Source organism: Benincasa hispida, chromosome 3 (genome assembly GCF_009727055.1).
Source record: "Benincasa hispida cultivar B227 chromosome 3, ASM972705v1, whole genome shotgun sequence".
NCBI lineage: Eukaryota > Viridiplantae > Streptophyta > Magnoliopsida > Cucurbitales > Cucurbitaceae > Benincasa > Benincasa hispida.
The window spans coordinates 30,137,208-30,161,209 of record NC_052351.1 but is presented as its reverse complement, the minus strand read 5'-3'; the positions used below and the strand labels follow the sequence as shown (position 1 = coordinate 30,161,209).

Below are 24,002 nucleotides of genomic sequence, written 5' to 3'. Positions count from 1 at the left end.
TGAATTTGTTGTTAAACTAGTCTATTTCCTATAAATATTCTCAAATAATCAATAGATATATTTCAACTTACTGAGTGCAAACACTTTAACAATTGTCACATTTATGACCATAAGAGTAATCTTTGAACATATCAAATTCAGAGTGTTGGGTTTTTGTTTTGACTTCAGGCCCACGAAATGAGGAATTTCAGCCCAAATGAAGAGAGGTTGGTAGAACGAAAGGCTCACAGAGAGCCACGCCTCTCAGCTGCCTCAACTACACGTGGATTACTCCACTATCAACGATCAGTGGGGAAATGTTGAAGCCGACCAAAAAGAGAGGTTGGTAGAATGAAAGGCTCACAGAGAGCCACGCTTGTCAGCTGCCTCAACTACACGTGGATTACTCCACTATCAACGATCAGTGGGGAAATGTTGAAGCCGACCAAAAATCATTTTGGTAACAATTTATTCTCTTTCTTTTCTCTTAAGATTCCAGAAAAGCTCTCAAACCTTCTCAGCCTTCTCTTTGTGTTCTTGCGTGATTTACAGAAACTGAAGTGAAGGAACTCTTATTCAAGAGTACCTACGAGCGGAAGCGAATCTTTCCAATTCATTGTGATAGAAATACCACGTATACATTCAAAACATACTAATATGCATTCATAATGCTAAAAAGATCAAGAGATCATACCAGGTGAAGATTTCTTCTTCACAGCGAGTCTAAAACCCAATCGTCTACCTCGAACAATCACCATTCGGACAGAAGGAAACGGAGATGACACAACCACTCAGAGCCTTCAGTATTCTTGGAGTGAGAATCAAAAGTGTGAGCTTTTATTCGGATTTGGTAAAGGGAAGAAAGGAAGAAAGACCGTACACAACGATCAAGCAAGTGAGAGATGAGTTCGTCTATCGCATAAACAAGATGCTTGATCGTTTAGGTAAAGTATACGATCTTGTAGGAAAAAGTAAGCGATCGTGTAGGAAAGGGTAAGCGATCATATAAACGATCTTGTAGGAAAAGGGTGAGCGATCATTTAATCGATCGTGTAGAAAATACTAAGCGATCGTCTATACGATCGTTTAGTAAATATCGGGAGCTAAACGATCGCTTAGGAAAAGGTAAACAATCGTTTAGTTAATAGTGCGCAAAGGTGTAATCGACAACGATTGCTTAGCAATATCATATATGTAAACGATCGTGCAGGCACTATCGTATAGGCACTGATTTTCTAAACGATGACACTTTCTTTAACGCAATGTCCACGCCTCCATGCTCAATACATCGTCAGCTATTTATGCATTTCAAAGTGATCTTTCAATACACTCATTCGTTATTTAGAACATAAGAGACGTCGTCCCATTTCCTTTATAATCGTCCAATAAATGTGATTTCATCATATTCATAACATATAAATTAATATTATATATTAATTATAATAATTTCCTCTACTAGATATAAATCATATTTATATCCAATTTTCTCCAAATTAATGTATCTCATACATAAAGTTAATTATATCATATTTAATTAACTCGTTCAATTATATCATATACAATCGAACTCCCTCTAGTCAATTTGAACATTTTAAACTGACCCAAAAACTGATTCTCAACTTGTATCCAAGCTACCAATGGGACCTTATGGACCTATGGCTCGAAGCTCCAACGGTACGTGAATAGCTGACTAAACTTTGTAGTCACGATATCCATCATCAGTTAACTGCCAGAAATTCCACTAAAGACCGACAGTTGAACTCTTCTTGCCATAGATATATTTATATGTCCATTGGATATAACCAATCATCAGTACGATGACCCTTCACAGATGCTCGTAATTACAGCAGGTCAATTTACCGTTTTGCCCCTATAATTACATAGTTCCACTAATCCCTCTAATGAATAATACAACATAGTCCTATTATGTGTGAACACCTCTCAGGCCACGAGAAGGTACGTGGTGCCACATCGTTCAAGCCCTGGAATTAACTCTTAAGAGAGCAATCTATCTACTTACCCCTACTTTGGGGAAGGAGTGAACTCCATCTTGTGAAGCTGAGTTCCTAGTTTCCAAATTAGACGAGTCCCCAAAATGGTAGGTTTGAGTTGGCGTTCTGACCACTCATACCCATGCAAATCAAAGGATCGCCCTCAATGGCAGAGTTCCCAACTCACTCAGGATTAAGGTCATGTTACCTATGGTCATCCTAGTGAAGTGGAGTCTCAGTCATGAACGGAGTCATATGACAAGACATTAATACTTCGAGGTCAAGTCTTATACAAACTCTTTGTATAGGACGCCTCCGCTCACATGTCTACTACATGAATGATCAGGATCAAACCATTTGTGACAAGTCACAACATTTGTAACAATTCCACAAAGCAGGCCGCGTCCGTAGTATTACTAGGATAAGGTTTCCCTCCTATATCCATATACTACAGACTATTTTGATTGTCACTTAAGATATGATTCACTTGTATATCACTACATACATGCTTAAGTTACATAAAGACAACCAGGGATATTAAGTTTATTGATTTGTGGTAAAATAAAAAACATATAAATGTGCAAAGTCAAGTAGTGAAGTAAATATCATTTATATTATACATCACAAGTGTTCGTACAAAGTTGTTTACAAACTACAGAACACAGGACTTTAGGGCATAAACCCCAACATGAAGGATTGATTTACACATGCAAATTGAAGAAAAGAAAGAGAAAGAGAAGATGAACAAAAGCATGTATGTGGTTCAGCCTAATTCAGAGCCTAGGTCCACGGGAAGGGTAGATGATCTTTATTGAAGTATATTCATAGAAAAAATTTTTCTTTCCTTTTATAAATTTTGTAGACAGAATGTAAAGTTAAATGTAACAATTATATATATATATGAGTTCACATGTCTATTATGAAAGTTGTAAAGAAAACTAGTTGTTAAGGTTCTATTTGAGATTATTATCTTTCAATCTCCACCTTAATCTTAACTCTGAATAGCTTATCCCTTCCAAATCTGACCACTGTTTATCCTTTTTCAGGTAAAACAAAGTTGATCAGGTCATGGCACTTGCTGAGCTCGAGCTTCGACATTGGCCTAATGAGTATATCTGCTGCGTTTTCTGAGGTATGAACTTTTAGTAGTTCAACTTGAACCTTTTCAATTCTGTCTCTTACAAAATTATATTTGATGTCAATATGTTTTTTATCTAGAGTGATATTTGTGGGTTTTTGGAAAGATGTATTACACTTTGGTTATCACAGTAGATCTTAACTACTGTTTGTTTGATACCAAAGTCTTCCATCAAGCCTTTTAATCACAATGCCTCTTTTATTGCTTCTGAAAGTGCCATGTATTCAGTTTGGTAGTGGATAGGGCTGTTATTGATTGTAGATTAGCCTTCCAACTTAGTAAATTAGGGCCATATAGGAAGAGATACCCTGTTAGAGACCTTCTCTTATCTTGATCCCCAGCGAAATCCGAGTCTACATATCCATAGAGTTCAAGGTTTGTTTGCTTAACACTCTGATAAATTAGTTTAGATTGCTCAGACTAGATTAGATATCTAAGAATCCACTTAGTAACTTCCCAATGCCTTTTCCCTGGGTTTGACATAAATCTACTCACTATACTTGCACAATAGGACAAATCAGGCCTAGTGGAGATCATGAAGTACATCAAACTTCCTACTGCCTAACTATAGAGAACCATTTGCATCTGATTTAAGTGTTCCAAGTCAGTTTCCTTAGGAGAATTAGCTGAAGACAACTTAAAGTGATGAGCAATAGGAATAGTTACAGGTTTAGCATTGAACATATTAAACCTTCTGATCACTTTCTTATAGTAATTGTTTTGGCTAATGCTTAGGATAGAGGAGCCCCTGTCTCTGTCTATTTCAATCCTTAGGATCTTCTTAGACTAACCCATATTTTTCATGTCAAATTCTCTCTTTAGGAGATTTTTTACATGATTTAGATCTTCTTTAGTGGTCCCAGCTAGCAACATATCATACACATAGAGGATGAGGTATACCTTGTTCTTATAGGAGGTTGAGTTTATATAGGTGCATATATCATATGTGCTTTTCTGAAACCCAATACTTTCAATGTAGTCATTGAATCTTCTATACCAACATCTAGGAGACTGTTTAAGACCATAAATGGACTTATTTAAAAGACATAAAGATCCTCTTTATCTTTTTCCACAAAACCTTTAGGCTTAACCATATAGATGATCTCATCTAAATAACCATGTAAGAAGGCTGTTTTAACATCTAGCTAATCTAGTTCAAGATTGTATTGAGCAACCAAAGATAGTAAGAGTCTGATAGATGTTTGCTTAACTGCTGGTGAAAAAATTCCAGAGTAGTCAATACCTTCCCTCTGAGTGAAACCTTTGGGCACTAACCTTGCTTTGTACCTTGGCTTTTTATCCTTAGAAGAACCCTCCTTTGATTTGTAGATCCACTTAGATGTTATTGCTTTGCATCATTTAGGAAGAGGAGCTAAAGTCCAAGTGTCATTAACACTTAGTGATTGCATTTCTTCACACATAGTTTCAATCCAGTTCCTAGCATCAGGGCAACTTACTACCTCCTCAAAATTAACTGGTTCCTAGTCACTTGGAGCTATGGTTGCATTTAAAACTAGGTTCATATAGTCTGTTTCAGTGTACCTAGCTGGTGGAACAATCACTCTTCTCTACCTATCCCTTGCTGGAGAGTATTGACTCAAATCAAGTTGTGTTTCAGTGGTTTCTTCCTGTTGTTCTCTAATATCCTCTTCTTCTTCTGATTCATTGGAGAGTCATGATCTGTGGATTTGTCTTTTGGGGCCTTCACCTCAATCCTAGTTGAAGGGCTTTTAGGTATCTCAATTGTAGTCTTTTCCTTTTGCATGAACATTTACCTTTCCCTGAAGGTAATATCCTTACTGACTACAAACCTTTTCTCAGCAGAGTTACACATTTTAAATCTCTCTACATCTTCAGTGAACCCAACAAACATACATTTCACAGCCCTAGACTTTAGTTTTCCCTGATTTTGATGTATATAACCAACATATCCAAATACTCTTAGGTTATCTAAGTTAGGAGGATGTTTTGTCCATTTTTCTTCAAGGGTCATAAAGTTTAGGGATGTATGTGGGCACCTATTTAAAGTGTAATTAACATAGTTAGCAACTTTAGCCCAATACTTCTCACTAAGTATGGCATCTGAGAGTAAACATCTGGCCCTTTCCATAATGGTCCTATTGAGTCTCTTAGCTACCCCATTTTGTTGGGGTGTATGTCTAACTGTCCTATGCCTGGTTATGCCTGATTCCTTACAAAATTTAACTTTTCACTACAAAACTTTAACCCATTTCTGTCCTTAGATATTTGATTTCCTTAGAGGTTTGCTTCTCAATCATGAGTTTCCATTCTTTAAATTTATTAAACACTTGGTCTTTAGATTTAAGAAAGAAAACCCAGCTTTTCCTTGAGAAGTCATCTATAAAAGAAAGTAGATATCTTGAACCACTTAGGCTAAGAGTTTGAACTGGATCCCAAAGGTATAAGTGAATATAGTCTAAGATTGCCTTAGTTGAACGGTGTGCTTTGGTAAAGCTGTGTCTAGTTACTTTCTCCAAAACACAGTGTTCACAGAAGGTTAACTTGTCTAAGATTCCTTTGGGTAGAATTCCCTGTTTAGACAAAGCTTCTAGCCCCTTGGCACTTATGTGAGACAGTCTTTTATGCTATACATCAGCTTCTGTCATGTCATTTGGTGTGGCAACATATGCCCCTTTCGTCATTTCTATACCTCTGACTATAAACAAGTCATTGACTTTTTCCCCAACGAGAACTACGTACCTTAGAGTCTTTAAGGACCTCAAGGGTTCCACCCTTGCCCATGTATTCACACTCTACTGCATCTAGCATTCCAAGGGAGATTAGGTTTCTCTTATGTCTTACATTCCTCAGAAATTTGTAGTCCCATCTTTGAGTTTCATGGAGACTAACCCAATGCCTTCAATTTTATAGCCTTGGTCGTTCCCCATGTAAACCTTTTCTCCATCTATCTTTTTGTAGGAATTAAACCAGGACCTCATAGGTGTCATATGGTAAGTGCATCCGGAGTCCAAAACCCAATCATGTTTTCCAAAGGGGTTAACATAGGTGACCTTGTCAAGAGTTAAAGGAAAGCTAAAACATCAGAGTAAATGTTGGAGCTTTCTACTACAGAGGCTTCAGGCTGCTTGCCTTTGGACTTTTTTTTTCCTTCTCTTGATTTTTCTTTTTGAGGATGAAGTAATTTTTTTATTAAATGCCCCTTATTTTTGCAATATTTACACTTAATTTTGTGCTTTGGCTTGTTTTCATCTGTTTGTGACTGTTTTCTATCTTTAGTTTGATTTGGTTTGAATTTTTCTTTTACAAACAATCCTTCTCCATTCGGTTATTCCTTCTTAACTACTTGCAACTCAAGTTCCTTAGTTCTTAGGGCAAATTATTGCATCAATAGATATCCCTTCCATACTTCAAAGCATTTTTAATTCCCTTGTAGGATTTGGGTAGGGAATTCAAAAGTACATATGCTTCGTTCTCGTCTCCTACTCCCCAAGATTCTTAAATTTAGTAACAATCTTTTATTCATCTAGATTATCAGAAAGAGTCTTTGATGAATCCATTTTAAAGGTGAAAATTTTCTCCCTAAGGTACATTTTATTAGGAAGATCTCTAGTGGCATATAAGTCTTCCAACTTTGTCCAAATCCTATAGGCAGTCTCTTGATCAATAACTTGCCTCAAAACATTATCACTAAGGTTTAGGACTAACGTACCATAGGCTACTAGCTCTCAATCTTATTTTTCTTGGGTTGTCGCAGTGTTTGGGAGAGTGGATGGATCCATTAGGGCCTTTTGAGCCTTTTGCTGACCAAGAATGTCTCTGATTTTTGCCTTCCAGAGACCAAAATCCCCTTTACCATCGAATTTCTCTACCTCATACCTTACTACTGCCATCTTGTGTGAATCTTGTGATCTTGATAGTTCAAGAATTGAAATCTTTAAATGTCTTTTTGCTCTAATACCAGATTGTTGGGTTTTTGTTTTGACTTCAGGCCCACAAAGTGAGGAATTTCAGCCCAAATGAATAGAGGTTGGTAGAACGAAAGGATCACAGAGAGCCACACCTCTCAGCTGCCTCAACTACACGTGGATTATTCCATTATTGACGATCATTGGGAAATGTTGAAGCCGACCAAAAATCATTTTGGTAACAATTTCTTCTCTTTCTTTTCTCTCAAAATTCCAGAAAAGCTCTCAAACCTTCTCAGCCTTCTCTTTGTGTTCCTGCGTGATTTACAGAGATCGAAGGATCAATTTACACATGCAAATTGAAGAAAAGAAAGAAGAAGAGAAGATGAACAAAAGCATGTACGTGGTTTGGTCTAATTCAGAGCCCACGTCCACGGGAAGGTAGATGATCTTTATTGAAGTATATTCAGAGATAAGTTTTTTTTCCCTTTCTTTTTACAGATTTTGTAGACAGAATGTAAAGTTAAACAAAAGCAAATGTAACAACTATATATATATATATATATATATGAATTTACATGTCTGTTATGAAAGTTGTTGTGAAGAAAACTAGCCGTGGATGCTCTATTTGAAATTATTATCTTTCACAAAGTTTTTAGTATAATATAAGAAAACTTGATACGAGGTGTTGTTGATAATTAGCTCAAATTCCATAACAATTAGTTGAAATTCGTTGTTAAATTGGTCTATTTCCTATCAATGTTCTCAAATAATTAATTGATATATTTTAACTTATCAAGAGTGAAGACTTTGACGGTGGTTATAATTATGACAAGAAAAGCAATTTTTAAACATTGAATTTAGAGTTTTTAGTATAATAGGAGGTAAAAAATTCGAACTATTATCTTTTGGTTTCTAACAGAATCGTATGCCAGTTGAGCTGGAGCTATACTCGCTTTTACTTAGCTTTGACCCCAAATTAAAAAAAAAAATTAGGTCTCATTTGATAACCATTTAGTTTTAAATATTAAATGTATAACATTCATATTTCTTATCATGATCTGCACATTTTAAGTACAATTATTAAATTTTTATCTAAATTTTAAAAAACAAAAATAATTTTTTAAAAGTTACTTTTGTTTTAGTTATCAAAATTAAACTTCTTTTTTAACTATCGATAAAAAAAGGATAGATAATAAAAGAAAGATGTTTGAAGTTAAAAGTAGTGTCTATGCTTAATATGGATACCAAACGAGCCTTCATAATTTGTTAACGAAATGCATATCTAAAGAGTGTAAGAAACGAACCCAGGTAATCGTTCGGGTATTCGGCAGAAATGGGTTCAACTTCAACTTCAGCTTTCTCAGTTTCTTCTCAAATTGAACTTCTTCACGGACCCAAATTCTCAAGCTACAATGTCCGGGCATTGCCTAACTGTCGATTTAGCATTCTTCAGAAGAATCACAAACCAACCTCCCAAAGCTTGTTCTATTCAGCTGCGAAAAATTTTCATTCCCCTATTCACAATCCTCCCTTCTCAAACCTCTCTGAGTCCGATATACGTCGTTCTACATCAACCCAGATAAAAATTCACAAACATTACGTTGAAAGATTTGTGGGTTTTCTTGTTGGGTCATTTATCTTCATGGGTTGTTTTAATGTAAGATATGCAAGGGCATTGCCTACTCAGACAAGCAGCAAAAACCCAACAATGGCTGAAAAATCTCAAGCTCTAGAGGAGGATAGTGAAGAGGAGATGAGGGAGAGGATCTTGGAGCATGATCCAAGTAATATTGATACTCTGAAAGCTGTTTTGTACGGGAAAATGAGGAGTGGAAAGACAGAGGAGGCTATTAAGTACGTTAAGAGGTTGATTGATCTTGAGCCGGATGAGGTTGAATGGAGGCTTTTGTTGGCTCTTTATTATGAGACATTCGGGCAGCTGGACACGGCTAAAACATTGTTCATGGAAATTCTGGAGAAGAAACCACTTTTGGTTAGAGCTCTGCATGTAAGGTTTTTGCTTGACTGTGTGATAGGAAAATAGATTTATGTTTCTTTAGACTGGTCGTTTTCGTTTTTATGTGATGTGGTGTGAGTTCAAGCTGGAAATTTTAGTGTACTTGCGTAAATGAAGATGTTATCAAAGTACAAAACCAATACGATGAAAATTCAATCCTGAACTGACCAGGGTGGTTGCGAATAAGATGAATTCTTATTGTTGAAATTTGAAAGTAATGTTAAGACACAAGTTTTTCGATCAATAACTGATAGGAAATGACTTCTATGAGAAAAGTTGATATGCCTTTTTCCCTGTAGTTTTATTTTAAGTTGAATTATTTCATCAAGCTCGCGAAATTTTCTGAATGTATTGTAGCTGTGAAGGGAATTTATATTCTTCAGTCCCATATGCGACATTCGGGCATGATATAATGATACTGCTTCAGAAGCCTTTCCCTCACGGGAAGATACTAACTAATATGTTAGTATGCAATGAAAACTTTAATATTGTCATCTCGTCTGTGGATTGCAACTTTCTATAGCTTTCCACAATGTCTTTAAGAAGGTTTGTCAATGCTTAATTAGAATATTTCAATTTGCACTTTCTCCAGGGTCTGGCCTTAGTGATGCACAAGAACAATGAAGGTGAATCTGTCTTTGAGATGCTCAATAAGGCTCTAGCTATTGCTCGTGATGAGAAAAAACTTACTGAGCAGAGGAGCATCGGGATATTAATTGCTCAAATGCATGTTGTGAAGGTCATTTGTATTTATATTTAGAGTATGTTTGGATTGACTTTCTAAACGCTTAAAAATACTTTTTCTTTTATTTGAAAACACTTTTATCAGCATTTAGAAAGACGATTCAAACAGGCCCTTATATGTTTCCTGTTTGAACCCTTAACTTTTTGGTTGAGTCCATGTTTTTGTTTCTCACTATGTTCAACCTATTGGGGTTTCCTGCTTCTTAAACTGTATTTTTCTACATAGAAGGGTGCAAATGTTTGGATGCCTGGTATTGGAAACTTATCCAACTGGCTGTGGTTATATGCATTTAAAGTACTCCAAAAAGTTGTTAAAAACTAAAGTTATGAAAGAGTGGACTGTATATTGACAAGTACAAGATAAAAAAAATATCATGTATTCCTTTTTTTTTATTATTATTTTATTATTTATTTTGGTCTAGGTGGTATAATCCTCAAAGCGCTGTAAAGTTTCTTTCATTCTTTCTAATCGATACTGTTTCATGGGTAAAGACATAAAACTAAGATTTTGCTGGTCAACACAGATTGCTTGAAATGCTAGAGAGAAATCACATAACTTTTATGGAAATGTAGTGATGGCAATGGCAATTTAGATCTCGCTTGTTAAGTAGCCTATAGATAGAGTCCTTCTCTTGCTTTTTAAAACTACTCTTATTTATTTATTTATTTATTATTATTATTATTATTATTAATCGATTACCAATTGGTGAGCTTTTCTGCAATTATTTTGAACCTTCAAGTATTGGAGAATTTCTAATTTTCCACCTTGATTCTCTGGATTCTTGTCCAACAAAGTATTTATGTCTTTCAGGGGGAACTAGAAGAGGGCTTGAAGAAGTTTCAAGATCTTGTCGATGAAAACCCAAGGGATTTTCGACCCTATCTTTGCCAGGTTCTGACATATTTTGCAGACAACCTACCTCTTTTTATCATAATTTTGGATTAAGCCATCTCCACACTACATGCTTAATGGCCCAGCTTACTATACTAAGCTACTTATGTGTCACATAAATATGGAGGAAACTCTACTTTTTCTTTGTCAAGAACTGGTAAAGGATATTTTGAGACTATTAGCATTCATTTCGACCAAAAGAAAAGATCTGCACCAAAGGTAGGGTTGTTTGTACTTGGCACATTGATTATGTATGTTATAGGTTTTATCCAACTCAATGATATGAATAGAGAATTGATGAGTGGGAACAGTAAGATGAAAATGAAAGAGTAGATCTCGGAAGAAGGTTCAATCCTTACTTAAGATTTAGCCAAGCATCTTATAGGAAGAAAAATGTAGTTACTGGCTTATTGAAGAGGGAAATCGTCTTTGGGGGAAAGGATGAAATACTGAAACGAAGATTATCTAACTATATGCATGTCTTGCAGGGAATTATATACAGTCTGCTGGACAAAAAAAAGGAAGCGGCAGAGCAGTTTGAGGCATATCGGGCCCTTGTACCTGATGAATTTCCTCAAAGGGAATTTATTGACGACGTCGTGTTGGCAGCTATGACTGCATCTCGGGAACAATTTCAGAAGGAATTTGATGCTGAATTCATGCACAAGAAGTGAAGCCAAGAAAAAAAGGTTCTCTGGTTATTAGTTTGAGAGTGTTTCAAATGTGATCATACCTATGTCAATGCAGCCGATCCTACTAAAACTCTATAGTTAAGCCTGCTTGTGCAGCCATGTCAAGCAGGCAAAAGTTGTTGAGTGAGGGTGTTCGTTGGCAGTGAAATCAAGTTGTAATTTGCTAAAATAAAAACTGATAATGGAGATGGTATCGGGTGTTTGATGAGAACGACCAAGAAAGACAGTACATGAATGGTTGCTCTGAATCTAGTTCTTTATTTCAAAATTTGGTTCAGCAATATGATGGAGAAAACAGACTTGAAATGGAGATTATCTGGAGCTTTTTGATGACAACATAGAGCTCAGTGGAGGAATGGTTGCCTCAAAATAGCTATTTAAGTTGAATTTTATGTAAATCAGTGACTAAACAGACCTAATATTATGCTGTACTCTCCCATAGTTCTTTTCCATTCCTGAGAGTTCTGATGATCTGAGTCTAGGATTTTTATGGTCAGTTGATGAAACCTGACGCCAGCTTTCTTGGATCAGAGATCTCTATGATCTATGTTCACTAATGAGTCTTAGCCATTGCTTTGTTCTTCAGTAGCAAATCTCCCGAGCAGCTCAATTTTTAGAAAAAAAAAAAGAGGGGTGGGGTGTAAGGGAAGACCTTTCTGTGCACATAACAACATAAGATGTACCCTGTTTTATTGCACAATTTGTTGCTATTGTCAATAGAGATGCGATCATTCAAAATAAAAAATTCACAGAGTAGTTCCCCACAAGGGTTTTGAACATATAAGGTTCCTTTGAAATAATCTTCTAAATGCTTGAAAAAACGTTTTTAAAGCTAAAAGTGACCATAGTTTAACTGGTATGTGTTATCAATTTCAATATCAAATGATTGAAGTCTCCCATTCCATGTTAAGCTTTAAAAGAATAATTTACAGTGCAAAATAAGTATTCTTAAGAACTTTGTATTGATTTAGTTTTTATATTTTTTTTGAGCTTTAATATCTACCATTTAATTCTTGTACATAATAATTTAATGAAAAAATTATTAAGTTTTAATTAATTAATTGAATGTGTGAATATACTTATTTGAGACCAAATCTACTAAATAAAAAATTAAATAGCTACAAATTAAAAGGTTAATTGAGAGGCTTTAGTCCATGAAATATAAAAAAGGTTCAAAATGGACTTTATGTTAGTTTGACTATTAGTCAAACAAGTGATGTGGCATATTAACATGTCACATTTTAAATAAGATTGATATTTTAACTATTATAACGATACACTATGCCATAAGTTTATACTATAAACTTCGAGATTAAAGACTCGATTCCCTACCTCAAATATCATTAAATGCAATTATAAGCTTAGTCCTTGTACTTTTAGTCAATTTTATCATTGAACTTTTAATTTTGTCTAATAAATATATAACCCTTCAAATTTGTGTCTAAATGGTAGTCAATGTGACAACCAACCTATCCATGGCGTTTTCGACCCATTTAGATTGCAAACATTGTCTTATGGGTATAAATATTAAATATTTGAGATTTAAATGTTTGAGTTTTGATATGCATGATAAATAATATCTAGAAGTTAAATATATATGTCTAATTTACTAATTTTGTATATAGAAATCAAAATTAAATAATTACTTAATTACATACTAGAGACCGATTATTGTAGTCATCAAATAAATTTAGTATTATTTAATCAATAAAAAAATCAATACTTTTATATTAAACATTTATTAAACATAGTTAATTAATTTAAATTAAGAGAAAATTTCACTGATAAATGAAATGTCAAACTATTTAAAAAAATAACAAAAAAATATTGATAGACTTCTATCAACGCCTATTTATTGATAAATTTGTCACTATAGTATCAATGATAGACTTTTAGCCGTTCTATCACAGCTAGACATTAATAGACTTCTATAAGTCTCTATCAAGAAATTAAATTTTGCTATTTTGTGTAAATAGTTTCATTTATTTTTCTATTTTTGAAAATCTCCTAAATTAATTACTAAAAATAATTAAATTATTATAAATTAATCCAAACATTAATAATAATAATAATAATTTAAAATAAATAATTAAGATAACATAAAATATTAATGGTAAAGATATTAGTTGAAATTTATTAACTCTAATTAAGATATATATATTTAATAATTAATTAAAATTAATAACAATGATTAATTGATTAAACTACATGTTTACTGGTAATCTTTCAGGCATAAAAATCACGCCCTTTTGTAGGATATTAAAAAACCTATGTGATTAAATAAATAAGGATATTATACATAAATTCTACGAGAAAACCTGTGAAACAAACCACCCCTGACGTCGTTCAGCAATGTTTGTTGCGTGTATTTCCTATTTAAACATGAATGGTATTGTATGCTGTTATACATTTTATTCATGAAAGCTTAGTTTCTTAAAGTAATGGTAATAATTACCATTTATCATAATTCTTTAACCTCAAGGACCAAAATGTCAATTTCAAAACTTTAGGAATAGAAACGAAGTCCAAATTTCAAGCACCAAAAGAGTAATTTTCTCTAAATGAGAAACAAAATCAAGATTTCTATACAATCCTTACAAAGAGAGAGATTCTTCCTTAAATAAGCCATACTTCTTAGTCAAGTATCCATGGATGATCTTCCCAAAAACTAGGCTCAATTATATTAGAATGCACAACAACAATTTTTCTCTTAGAAATTTCCAAAGCATCTGGATTTTTGTCCACCGCTATGACATTTTTCTGCGCAACAAAAACAACCTCGCTTGGAAACATATACAAATGATTGTTCACATGAGACCATAATAAATAAATAATATCTATACTCATAAATATATGATATCACATAAACCAAGTTCAGAGCAAATGTAAAATGATCGAACAAAACAACTAATAGGAAAAAAGAAAAAGAAAGAAAAAGAAAGAAAAAGGACAAACCTTGTCCCAGAATGCAGAAGAACCTTGGCGAAACATGAGCGGTAACTCATTATAAGAAATATTGAATTGTAAGTTAAGCAAGCGTTCCTTCTCCTGTGCTTGAGTACCCTATATGTAAACATTTAAAAGACAATTAAACAAATGTGAATAAATTAGCTAATATCATATAATCACACAACATTCCAAGCCAGCACGACCGTACCGTTTACAAACCTGTTTTATTCGACTTTCTAAGAAATTAAAACAAGGGTTTAGAAAGTCATTCAAATAGGCCCACCATACTGTAACATTCTATAACAAAAAGAAGAAAGAGTGATACATCATAGAACCAAAAATAGCATGAAACAAATTAGCACCTTGAGACAGGCTTGAGCTTCACTTTTACTTTTTCCAGACTTAACAAGCTCCCAGAAACATGTATTATACTGATTATTTATGTGACCTGTAAACTCAAAGGGACGACCAATGAATTGGTATCAAATAAATTAGGAACTCTGTAGAGACAAATTGAATTTTCATTAAAGCCCTATGAATTAAACAATAACGGAATGAGTATCCTTGCCAAGTAAAGAACTTCGTGGAAACTAAGGATTAGGTTAATATTTATAATGTGGACTTACAATCAACTTGTCTCCATGCTAGATAGTCCTGAAGGATCTCCCGTGACGGATAACAAACAGCACGTCCATCAAAAGAAGGTGGGTACTTCAGTTCTTTATGTGGGAAGAATTCTCTCCATTTCATTACATAAAGGGAAGAAAATAATGATACAATGATGGACACTATTTCACTGCAAGGATGAATGAGTGAAGCATCAATAAATGACATACATATATGACTAAAATTCCTCCTATATAACTTACATAGATGCAAGAGAAAATATACTATAAATGCAACGGAAACCTATCCATCCTAAATCTCAATCTCTACAAACTAGGTCAGCCATCTGTGACTTCAATTTACCTAATGGATTAGAAAGCAGCATAAAAAGGCACAAGAAATATAATAGGAAACAAGACATACCTAGGTCCGCGTCCAAAAATTTGAGAATCCTTCTTCAATACAAAGCTGCAAATTGCAAACATATAATATGTCTACAGATGTGGCAAATGAAATTTGAAACAAAAGTCAAAATAGACAAAATACCTGTACTCGTCACTAACACCATAGGAGAAGACCAAGTCGGGAAGTTTCTCCATCACAGCCACTGCACATGAATTCATAAGATTCAAAGCCTGCTGATCATTTGGCTTTTCAAACACGTGAACTTCGGAAAATCTACCAAAACCACAGTCAATCCACTTAAGTATCATAGTTAAATTTCCAATAAACGAGTTCCTAAAAAAAAGTGTACCATGTACCCGAACTACCTTTTTTGAAACAAGAAACAAGACTTTATGTTCTCATTTATCATTATTCATAAATTGAATGATTACCATGCATGACTAAAAAAAATTTTTTCTGCTAAAGCTGAAAACACCTTAATAAATTATAACCCCAATGGTAATGGAACTAACTGTGTATTCTTCCAACTTGTACCTCAAGTACCTGGAGGCTGGAATAAATAAGCCTTATCGAGAATACGCCATAAGGTTACAGGTCAAATGAAGGTGCATGACACCATCCATTTAACTATGTAGGACATTCGATGTTTTCTTCATGCTAGAATAAAGTATAGTTGAGAACTGTTTTCTTCAAACTAAAATATTAAAGCTAGAAGAAGTATGTTGCAAGTATAAATATCCTAGTCTACTGAGAGGTCCAATTGTAGAGGTAATTCACTTAGAAGAATGACGATGAGAATGTCACTGGAGTAATTAGGAATATTATTTATGGTTCTTGTGGTATTAAGGATATATTAGTAATTAGGTAGGTAAATTGTTTGTGAGGGTTTGTTATAAGTAGAATGAGTGGAAAGAGATCGAGATAAGTAATTGTTTAATTGATTTAGGTTTGGAGTGAATACTCAAGAGAAGAGGTTCCAGGTACCTCCAATACTTGGATTATATTGCACGACTTTATCTATTATATTTCAATATTATTCTAATTCTACTTGGGTTTTCATCAAACAACTCTACTAGAAGTCTAGAATATAGATTTCAACTTCAGCCACGAATTGAGCATAAGGAGTGTATGTTTTAAAAGGGAATATTGAAAATTGGGTGCATCTGTTAAACTAACCTGTGAAAATGACAACCATCTATTCTTATCACTATCCATGTGGCTGGCATTAGTTTGTTCTCAGCTTGGAAGGACCTAACATAATCTGGATTTATTTTGTCAATGTTTGTTGTGAAAGCACCTAGCTCCTTTAAAAGAATGGAATGTTCATTCCAAAATTTTTGTCCAGCAATATTTGGTGAATGAATCACTGTTGCCTTTCTCCGCAATCTCTTAACAGGAGTGCCATCTTCATGGTACTTCACAATATATTCAACCTACATAAAGTAGAACTTGTGAGAACTGTGTACCATGAGAGTGGATGCAGATTCTTTCGGGAAGAAAAAAACCAAAACACAAAACGCATATTCAATGATTTTCACAATTACTTCAATACAGTAAGGAAGATAATTTTGTTTACTGTTTATTGTTGTCTCAAGAACTTTCAGCGTACAATATGGTAAAATCTAGATGCAAGTAAAACAAGAATCAAGTTAATGATCAATCAACATTCTAATTCTTCTAAAAGAGCAGAACCTTTGTTGTCAAAATGCAGGATCCTTGACGAAAGATTGCATTAAGATTTGCATAGTTAATATTGAACTTTTGAAAAAGCAGCTCATGCTTCTCTTTCTTCTCTGTAACCTACAAAATTTGATAATTCACATTAAGAAGTTAACAAGCTTGCAAAATACCAAAAACTACAATTTTACCTTCAGAAAATCATGGGCTTCCCTGTCTGTCTTCCCGCATTCAACTAGCTTCCAAAAGCATGTATTGTCCAAGTTACTGATATGACCTAAGAAAAGGTGAATTTGAAAGGTTTAAATAAGGACCTTTTGCCAACTCAACCAAAAAAGGCATCTGAAGATCATACACAAAGCGAACAATTTCATTGTAGGTCCCGCAAGATCTAGGAATATCATGGATTTTCAAACCAAAAAGCAACCACTTACAGAATTGTTGTCTCCATGCAAGATATGCTTGAAGAACTTCTATAGAAGCACAACATACTACACGTGCACGAAATGATGGTGGGTATCTCAAGTTCTTTTGAGGAAAGAATTCTTGCCATTTTGTTATATATACTGAGGTAAAGAAAGATACCACGAGAGAATATAATTTGCTGCATAAGACCAATCAAATTTCATCATTAATTTCAACAAAAGAAGAAAAGTAATACATGAAAAGAAACATTATTTTTATGACAAAAATGATATGGAACACTAACACTATTATTCAACTCCTAAAAAAAATTCTTCATCATATTAACAAATTTCAAGTCCCTAAAGCTTAATTAGACACAAATCTACTTCTCAAATCTTAGAAAAATAAGAAGTATTGGCTCAGACCTAAAAAAAGAAAGAAAAGGAAAAAACAAACACCTATTGTAATATCACGCCAAAAACAATCCTCGTGCATGATGCCTAGCATTAAAGAATAAAGCAATTTTTCTTCATCACATGTACATTAAATTCCAGGGGAACAATGTCATAAAAACATCAAAACAAAGGTCTTAAATCAGTTGGATAACCTGGCACGCCTTTGGTAGAATTTTGATGTCTTCTTAAAGACAAAACTGTTGCACAAAGAATCATCAATATTGATATAATGTCAGGAAGAGACAACAAACTTGCTAATAAATAGCTAAAAGGGCGGAGAAAACATAATAATCAATTAACTGAACACCTGTACTCATCATTAAATCCATATGAAAATATTACATCTGAAAACATTTCCATTGTGGACATTGCACAGCAATTCATCAACTCTAAAGCCTTTTCGTCATTTGGCTTCACAAATCCATGAACTTCAGAGAAGCTGCCAAAGAAGGGAAAAATATTCTGAATAATATTGAGATGAACGATAAACAAAAGGGCACTTGCTAAAGGTTATGGCAGTCCCTTTGAACATTGACAAGGAAGTTTATCCCATAGTACAGATCAAAGCACATAACATGGCGAAGTATATTTTTAAAACATCATTTTCCTTTGTTTTCTTTTTTAATATATAACCATGAATTTTTGGGCCAACTTAGACATCTCGACTATTCTTATGAGATATCCGTCTGACCCCTACATTTAGTTGATAAGAAACTCTAAGGAAACCAAATCTTAGGTAGTGGTCATTACGACTTGAATCCATCTCCTCTAAGTCATTTAATATTTATCATCATTCCTATTGACCACTAGGTCAACCTAGTATGGTTTATCAAATATAAACTTATGATTTCCTCCAAGTCATTTATTATTTACCATCATTCCTATTGACCACTATGTCAACCTAGTATGGTTTATCAAATATAAACTTACTCTGCCTAATCATATATTTAGTCTCGTGTAATCATAATCACCTCACTTAGGTGGATGTATTTTATAAACATCTCACCTGCAGGCAAGCAAGAAGCGTGCATCGACAATGACTAAGAGGAGATCAGAAAAGGCCACAGAAATTCAATGCTCTTATACTTAGCACGATCACAATCACGATATCTTGAAAGTTCAATAATGCCAAAATTGAATTACTAAGTGAGAAAACCTTCGAAAATCAAGACCATCAACTCGAACGACGATCAAATTGGGCAGCATCACCTCATCATCAACTTCAAACAGCTTCACATACTCATACTTACTGTTTGCCATTTGAACACCAACGAATCCAGCAAACAATAAAAAATGCTGTTGCTGGCCTTCTAACAAAACTAGCCTGGATAAAAATAACAAAAAAAAAAAAAAACGAGGGAATAGATTTTCAAAAACCTCGGCACAGAGAATTTTCTGAGAAAATCAATGACACAGAGCGAGAAACAAACCAATATCCCCGACAAATTTACTCCGCAAATTTGAGGAGGCTGTAAATTCAGTTTTCTCCGCAAATTCGAACGCGAGCGAAATTTTCTTCATATAAATTTACCAAGAGAGAGTCACCATGAACTGGGTGAAGATATTTTGTCGTGGGAATGGAGGTTCCGAGAAACAAACAAGGAATTGTCGACCAATGGCAGATTCGAAAGAGAGAGAGACGAGAAATTTGCGCGTTACTCTAGTTACAGTCAGCTGATTTCACAAATGGGCGCCAAAGGGTAACTGGGAACGGGAAGCTTCAGGTGTATATCGGTTCGGTCCGATTCGAATCAGTCCAAAGGAACGGTTCTTTTCGGTTCGGTTATGATTGATCGGTCAAGCGATCGGTTTTTTTTATGGTCGGTGAAGGAGACGGTAGTGACGACAGTGAGAGACTCGGAGAGAGATGCGGCGGCTGAAGGCGGAGAGAGAGAGACATTCGGCGGCGCAAGGCGGAGCGAAAGCAAGAGAGAAGGGAAAAGTAGAGGGGTCTTTGCGTGAAGTGAAGCAGTGTAAATAACTAACCCTAAAGTAATTGGAGGGAGTAGTTACATAATTATCTAACCATCATTCTATTTAATTTAGGTTAAATGGTACAAAAATGTCCTTAAGATAGGTTTGAATAATGTCTCAAGATTTTCAAATTTGTTTCCAAAGTTACTCTCAGGGAGTAATTACATAATTAACTAACCCTAAATTTTGTTTCAAATTTTGACCTATTTTTTGAAAAAAAAAAAACCTTTGTTGACGTTATTCAAGTGAAATTACCAAAATGAAACCTCAACACATGATTGACTTTTCGCTCTTGCGCTTTGCTTTCTCACTGTCTCATTTTCCGTTGTCTTACGTCTCACTCTCCTTACTCTCTCAACCTCATTCTCTCGATTTCCTCTCTCTCGCTTTCTCACATCTCACTTTCTCTTTCTTGCTCTTACCCTCTCTTCTTGGTCTCCTCTCTCTCACTCACTCTCAGTATTGTCTCATTGTCTCGCTCTTTGCTCTTCGCTATCTCGCTCCACTACATCTGACATTTTGAATAATGTTTCGATTGTTGGGTTATATGTCCCAAAACTCGTAGTTTTTAAACAATAAACATATATGAAGTTTATTCAAACAAGTGTTGTTGATTGTTTAATAACTTTAAATCCAATAAACTACGAACCCTTGGCTATTGTCATGAATACTTGAACTTTATGTGGAGATATAAACTTGATCAAGTTCGAGTAAAATAGCCTAAACCGTCTATAGTACTTGGATTAGGTTGGGTACCTATTTCTGGAGATACTATTGAATACGACTGCTTTATGATTGTTACAAATGTTATAAAGTGTCATAAACGATGTGATCAGTTCAGTCATGTAGAGACATATGAGCAGGAGTGTTCTACATAATGAAATTGTGCAAGACACACCACAAAATAATCACTATTACGTATTAACACCGTTTACTGTTAACACTGGTTAATTTCACTTCTTGTTGACCTAGATAACTTGATCTGAATCCTGAGTTGTCTATGAACTCCTGTTTATTTGCAATTGTCCCTTGATCTGCATATGTGAGGATAAGCTCAACATCGCTAATCAATATACCTCCCATTTCAGGGATAAGTCTGGGTAGATGGCTGGGTGAAGGGAATCTCAACATGAGGAGATCCTTGAGCGGAAGCAGATCGTCCAAATTCTATTTCGATTCAAACATAAATTTACAGTAATTACAGACAATTTATGTAAACTAAGTAAATTACAACATGCTTTTCAAATAAGATACATAGTTCAAGGGAAATCACCTTTGAAGAACATTTCTTCTCGTATCCCTCGAACGGTCATGAACTCCTCAAACAAACAACAATAAGATCTTGAAGACCTTCTTCAAGTAAATCATGAACCAAATAGGAAGAGAACATTACAACTCAGATTCCTTGGTATGCTCGAGATGAGAATCCATGAGTGGTGGACTCTGACTATTTTGGTTGAGAGGAGTTTGGAGGAGGAAGATGATTGAAGAAGAAGCACTATCAATTGGCCTAAGAGGAACCCCATCCCGGGTCTTGAACAAGAGACCCCATCCTCTCGTTGGCCTAAGAGGGAATGGATTTAGTGATTATGATCCTCAATCAATTGTTTATTAGAGGGACAGTGGTACTTAAGGAGAAAAAATGTAACTCAGATGTATTTCAGTATTGGACCTAACTGAGGTTATGAACAACCTGTGAAGGATCAACTTATTGATGACAGTTATATCAAATGGACACATAATGTATCTATAGTGAGGGGAGTGCAACTACAGGTTATACTGGACAGTCCTGTTAGTTAACGAATGTTGATTAACTAGGTTAAAGAGTTTAACTAATTAGTCTCAAATCGTTGAAGCCCATGATTTGTAGGTCCATCAGGTCTCTTTGCTAGCTTAATACGGACAAAATTTAAGAACTAGGTGAAGTGAGAATTTGAAATGTTCAAATTCTGGTTTTAGAGAAAATTGTATTTTATATGAGATATAATCTACAATTAAATAATTTATTTATTAATTAATTATTTTTTAGAGTATACTTGATCATTATCAAGAAAGTGTTTTCTAAAACTTGATTAATGTGATTAATCAAAGCTAGGTGTCAAAGACAATTTAATATGTGATATTAAATTTATTTATTTTTTATTGAAATTGTTTTAATTAAATAATTTCCAAAACAATGGAAGCAGAATATGTTTGTCCCACCCCCTCTTGAGTCTTACTACCCAGACTGAAAAAGGATAGGAAGACAGCCAACACCACCCTTTTGTGATATCAACTGCCCGACCTTATCAGTTTAAAAGCTAGGTTATTATAACTCATCAATGATTGTAAATAATTAAACATATTGTTTTATGTGCTTTAACCTAACTATCCTAATGACTTCCAATTAACATGATCCGAGTTCCACCCTGTGAGATAAAATTAATTCAGGTCTTTGGTAGTTTTCTCAATCTATCCGCTTCCGCAACCTGGGGAGGAGAAACAAAACAAAACATGGAAAACGTGAGCTATAAGCCTAGTGAGTGGTGCCTTTATAAGAAATCAAACTTTGACTTTAGAAATTCATTTTTAAGAAATATAATTCCAGAAACAAACATGAATCACATAATATAAAATGTAACCTCCCCGGCCTGTCAGCTAGATATTCCTGGCATGATCATGTAATCCTAACCCCGGGTATTCTCCACGAATAACCCGCAATGACCGACGTGGAATCAATCTCAGCACCCTATAACTCGTCGAATGTGCACATGTCGACATTTCCTGTTAGACATGTTGGGTACGCTGACAATCCCAACTAGATACCCTGGCAATTCCAACCAAGCGACCACAAAGCATGCTAACAATATCCCGGGTATAAATCCAGTTCCCAATACAACTATAAATGCATTATGACAACAACACAACAACAAACAAATCCAGACAAAACACATTTCTCGATCATGCCAACATTTCAAATATAACCTATATATATACCACACATATATATATAGAAAGCAATCATATAAACAATGGAATAACCACTCACAGTTCCTCCTGTCTCGTTCTTTAAGAATCCTTCTAGGTAGCTTCTTGCCCCGTTCCTTGGATTCTTCCTTTTTCCAAGAATTTCAAGTTAATCCATTATTTCTTCAGTAATCTTAATTTATTCACAATTAACTTTGAAAATCATAATAACCAGCTTACTCACTTAAAATAACACAAAAATAGGCTAAGCTATTCCAAAATAGCTTCTTAGAGGTTATTTTGACAAGTTGGGAGGCGTTAGGTGGCAGGTGAACGTGTCTATGCGCGTAGGTGGGCAGAAGGACACATTGGGCGGTCGTTCTTGCACAGGCAGAAGTGGGTGCCTGGGCGTGCGTTAGGCTGATTACGTGGGCGATGCGGTATACGTAGGCGTGCGCCCGCTCAGTGATGCGTCTAGCAGAGCACGCGCGTTGGGTTGGCGAGAACGCATGACAAGGCTGCTGGGCGACAGCCTATGCGTTCAGTTGGACCACTTTACCTTCAACGCAGGTTCCCTCTTCTTCAACACCCTGAACGTAGTGGCAGCCCAGTAACCTCACTACACTTCTTTCTGAGTATTTTCGCTTTGATTTCAGTTAAATGGCCCAAGTGAGTTGTGAGAGTTCTTCATCCCAAGCCTCCTATTTATAGGTGTCCAAAGTCTCCCCCAGACTGACACCTCTTGCTTGGCTTCATGACTAGTCGTCCTTTCTTCCTGTTGCCAACACAACTCCTTGCCACAACGACACTGAAGTGTCTTCCTTTGCCTTAGCCAATGTACAAGTCCCTCCTTGCATGCCTCCTCGGCCGTCCACCTTAATTTCATGAGATCGCCGAATTCCCTAGTTCGACACATGTTCGGACGAGCTGGTAATTCCGACTTGTCCTTCAAGTTCTACTTCATTAATGCATACACCCCTTAACTTGGTCGCATGCCGCTTGGCCACATGGCTTTAGCCTTTATCAGCCTATAGGTCTCTTATCAACACATCACCTATGCCATACTAACTCTCAAGACATCGCAGGTCCTTTCTTGGTTGCATATCTTTCTTCTTTTATATGGCTTACCCTTGGCACATGCGCTCAACTAGACCTATGACTATCATAATCTTTCAACGAACACCGCTTGCTCCAACCTTGTCCTATGTGCCCACATGCCCTCGGATGTCCTTGGCACATAGC

General features: G+C 35.2%; 2 protein-coding genes across 4 annotated transcripts; one reads left to right on the top strand and one right to left on the bottom strand.

The window, feature by feature from the left end:
• Positions 1-8,260: 8,260 nt before the first annotated feature.
• Positions 8,261-12,043, top strand: LOC120072622 (protein SLOW GREEN 1, chloroplastic). The gene is made up of 4 exons (XM_039025038.1): positions 8,261-9,006; positions 9,608-9,754; positions 10,571-10,651; positions 11,140-12,043. The coding sequence occupies exons 1-4, from the start codon at positions 8,332-8,334 to the stop codon at positions 11,323-11,325; spliced, it is 1,089 nt and encodes a 362-aa protein (XP_038880966.1). The 5' UTR covers positions 8,261-8,331; the 3' UTR covers positions 11,326-12,043.
• Positions 12,044-13,873: 1,830 nt separating this feature from the next.
• LOC120074586 (tRNA(His) guanylyltransferase 1-like) lies at positions 13,874-19,823 on the bottom strand. Of its 3 annotated transcripts, XM_039027749.1 has the most exons (14): positions 19,271-19,823; positions 18,997-19,164; positions 18,148-18,279; positions 17,993-18,037; positions 17,415-17,584; positions 17,172-17,257; positions 16,996-17,103; positions 16,480-16,736; positions 15,445-15,576; positions 15,322-15,366; positions 14,919-15,088; positions 14,655-14,740; positions 14,299-14,406; positions 13,874-14,103 (listed from the first exon to the last, which is right to left on the bottom strand). In XM_039027749.1, the coding sequence occupies exons 2-14, from the start codon at positions 19,098-19,100 to the stop codon at positions 13,978-13,980; spliced, it is 1,569 nt and encodes a 522-aa protein (XP_038883677.1). In that variant the 5' UTR covers positions 19,101-19,164; positions 19,271-19,823; the 3' UTR covers positions 13,874-13,977. The 3 variants fall into 3 exon arrangements, with proteins under 3 accessions (XP_038883677.1, XP_038883678.1, XP_038883679.1); XM_039027750.1 differs by lacking the exon at positions 17,993-18,037; XM_039027751.1 differs by lacking the exon at positions 19,271-19,823 and having other exon boundaries at positions 18,847-19,139.
• Positions 19,824-24,002: the final 4,179 nt, after the last annotated feature.

Bases quoted from the DNA above. Each gene is read 5' to 3' on its own strand.
- LOC120072622 (XM_039025038.1), top strand. From the start codon at position 8,332: ATGGGTTCAACTTCAACTTCAGCTTTCTCAGTTTCTTCTCAAATTGAA. The intron at 9,007-9,607 runs GTAAGGTTTTTG...CACTTTCTCCAG, and splicing joins TTTTGGTTAGAGCTCTGCAT to GGTCTGGCCTTAGTGATGCA. The intron at 10,652-11,139 runs GTTCTGACATAT...CATGTCTTGCAG, and splicing joins TTCGACCCTATCTTTGCCAG to GGAATTATATACAGTCTGCT.
- LOC120074586 (XM_039027749.1), bottom strand. From the start codon at position 19,100: ATGGCAAACAGTAAGTATGAGTATGTGAAGCTGTTTGAAGTTGATGAT. The intron at 16,737-16,995 runs GTTCTGCTCTTT...TACTTTATGTAG, and splicing joins CCTGCATTTTGACAACAAAG to GTTGAATATATTGTGAAGTA. The intron at 15,367-15,444 runs GTATTTTGTCTA...TGCAATTTGCAG, and splicing joins GGTGTTAGTGACGAGTACAG to CTTTGTATTGAAGAAGGATT.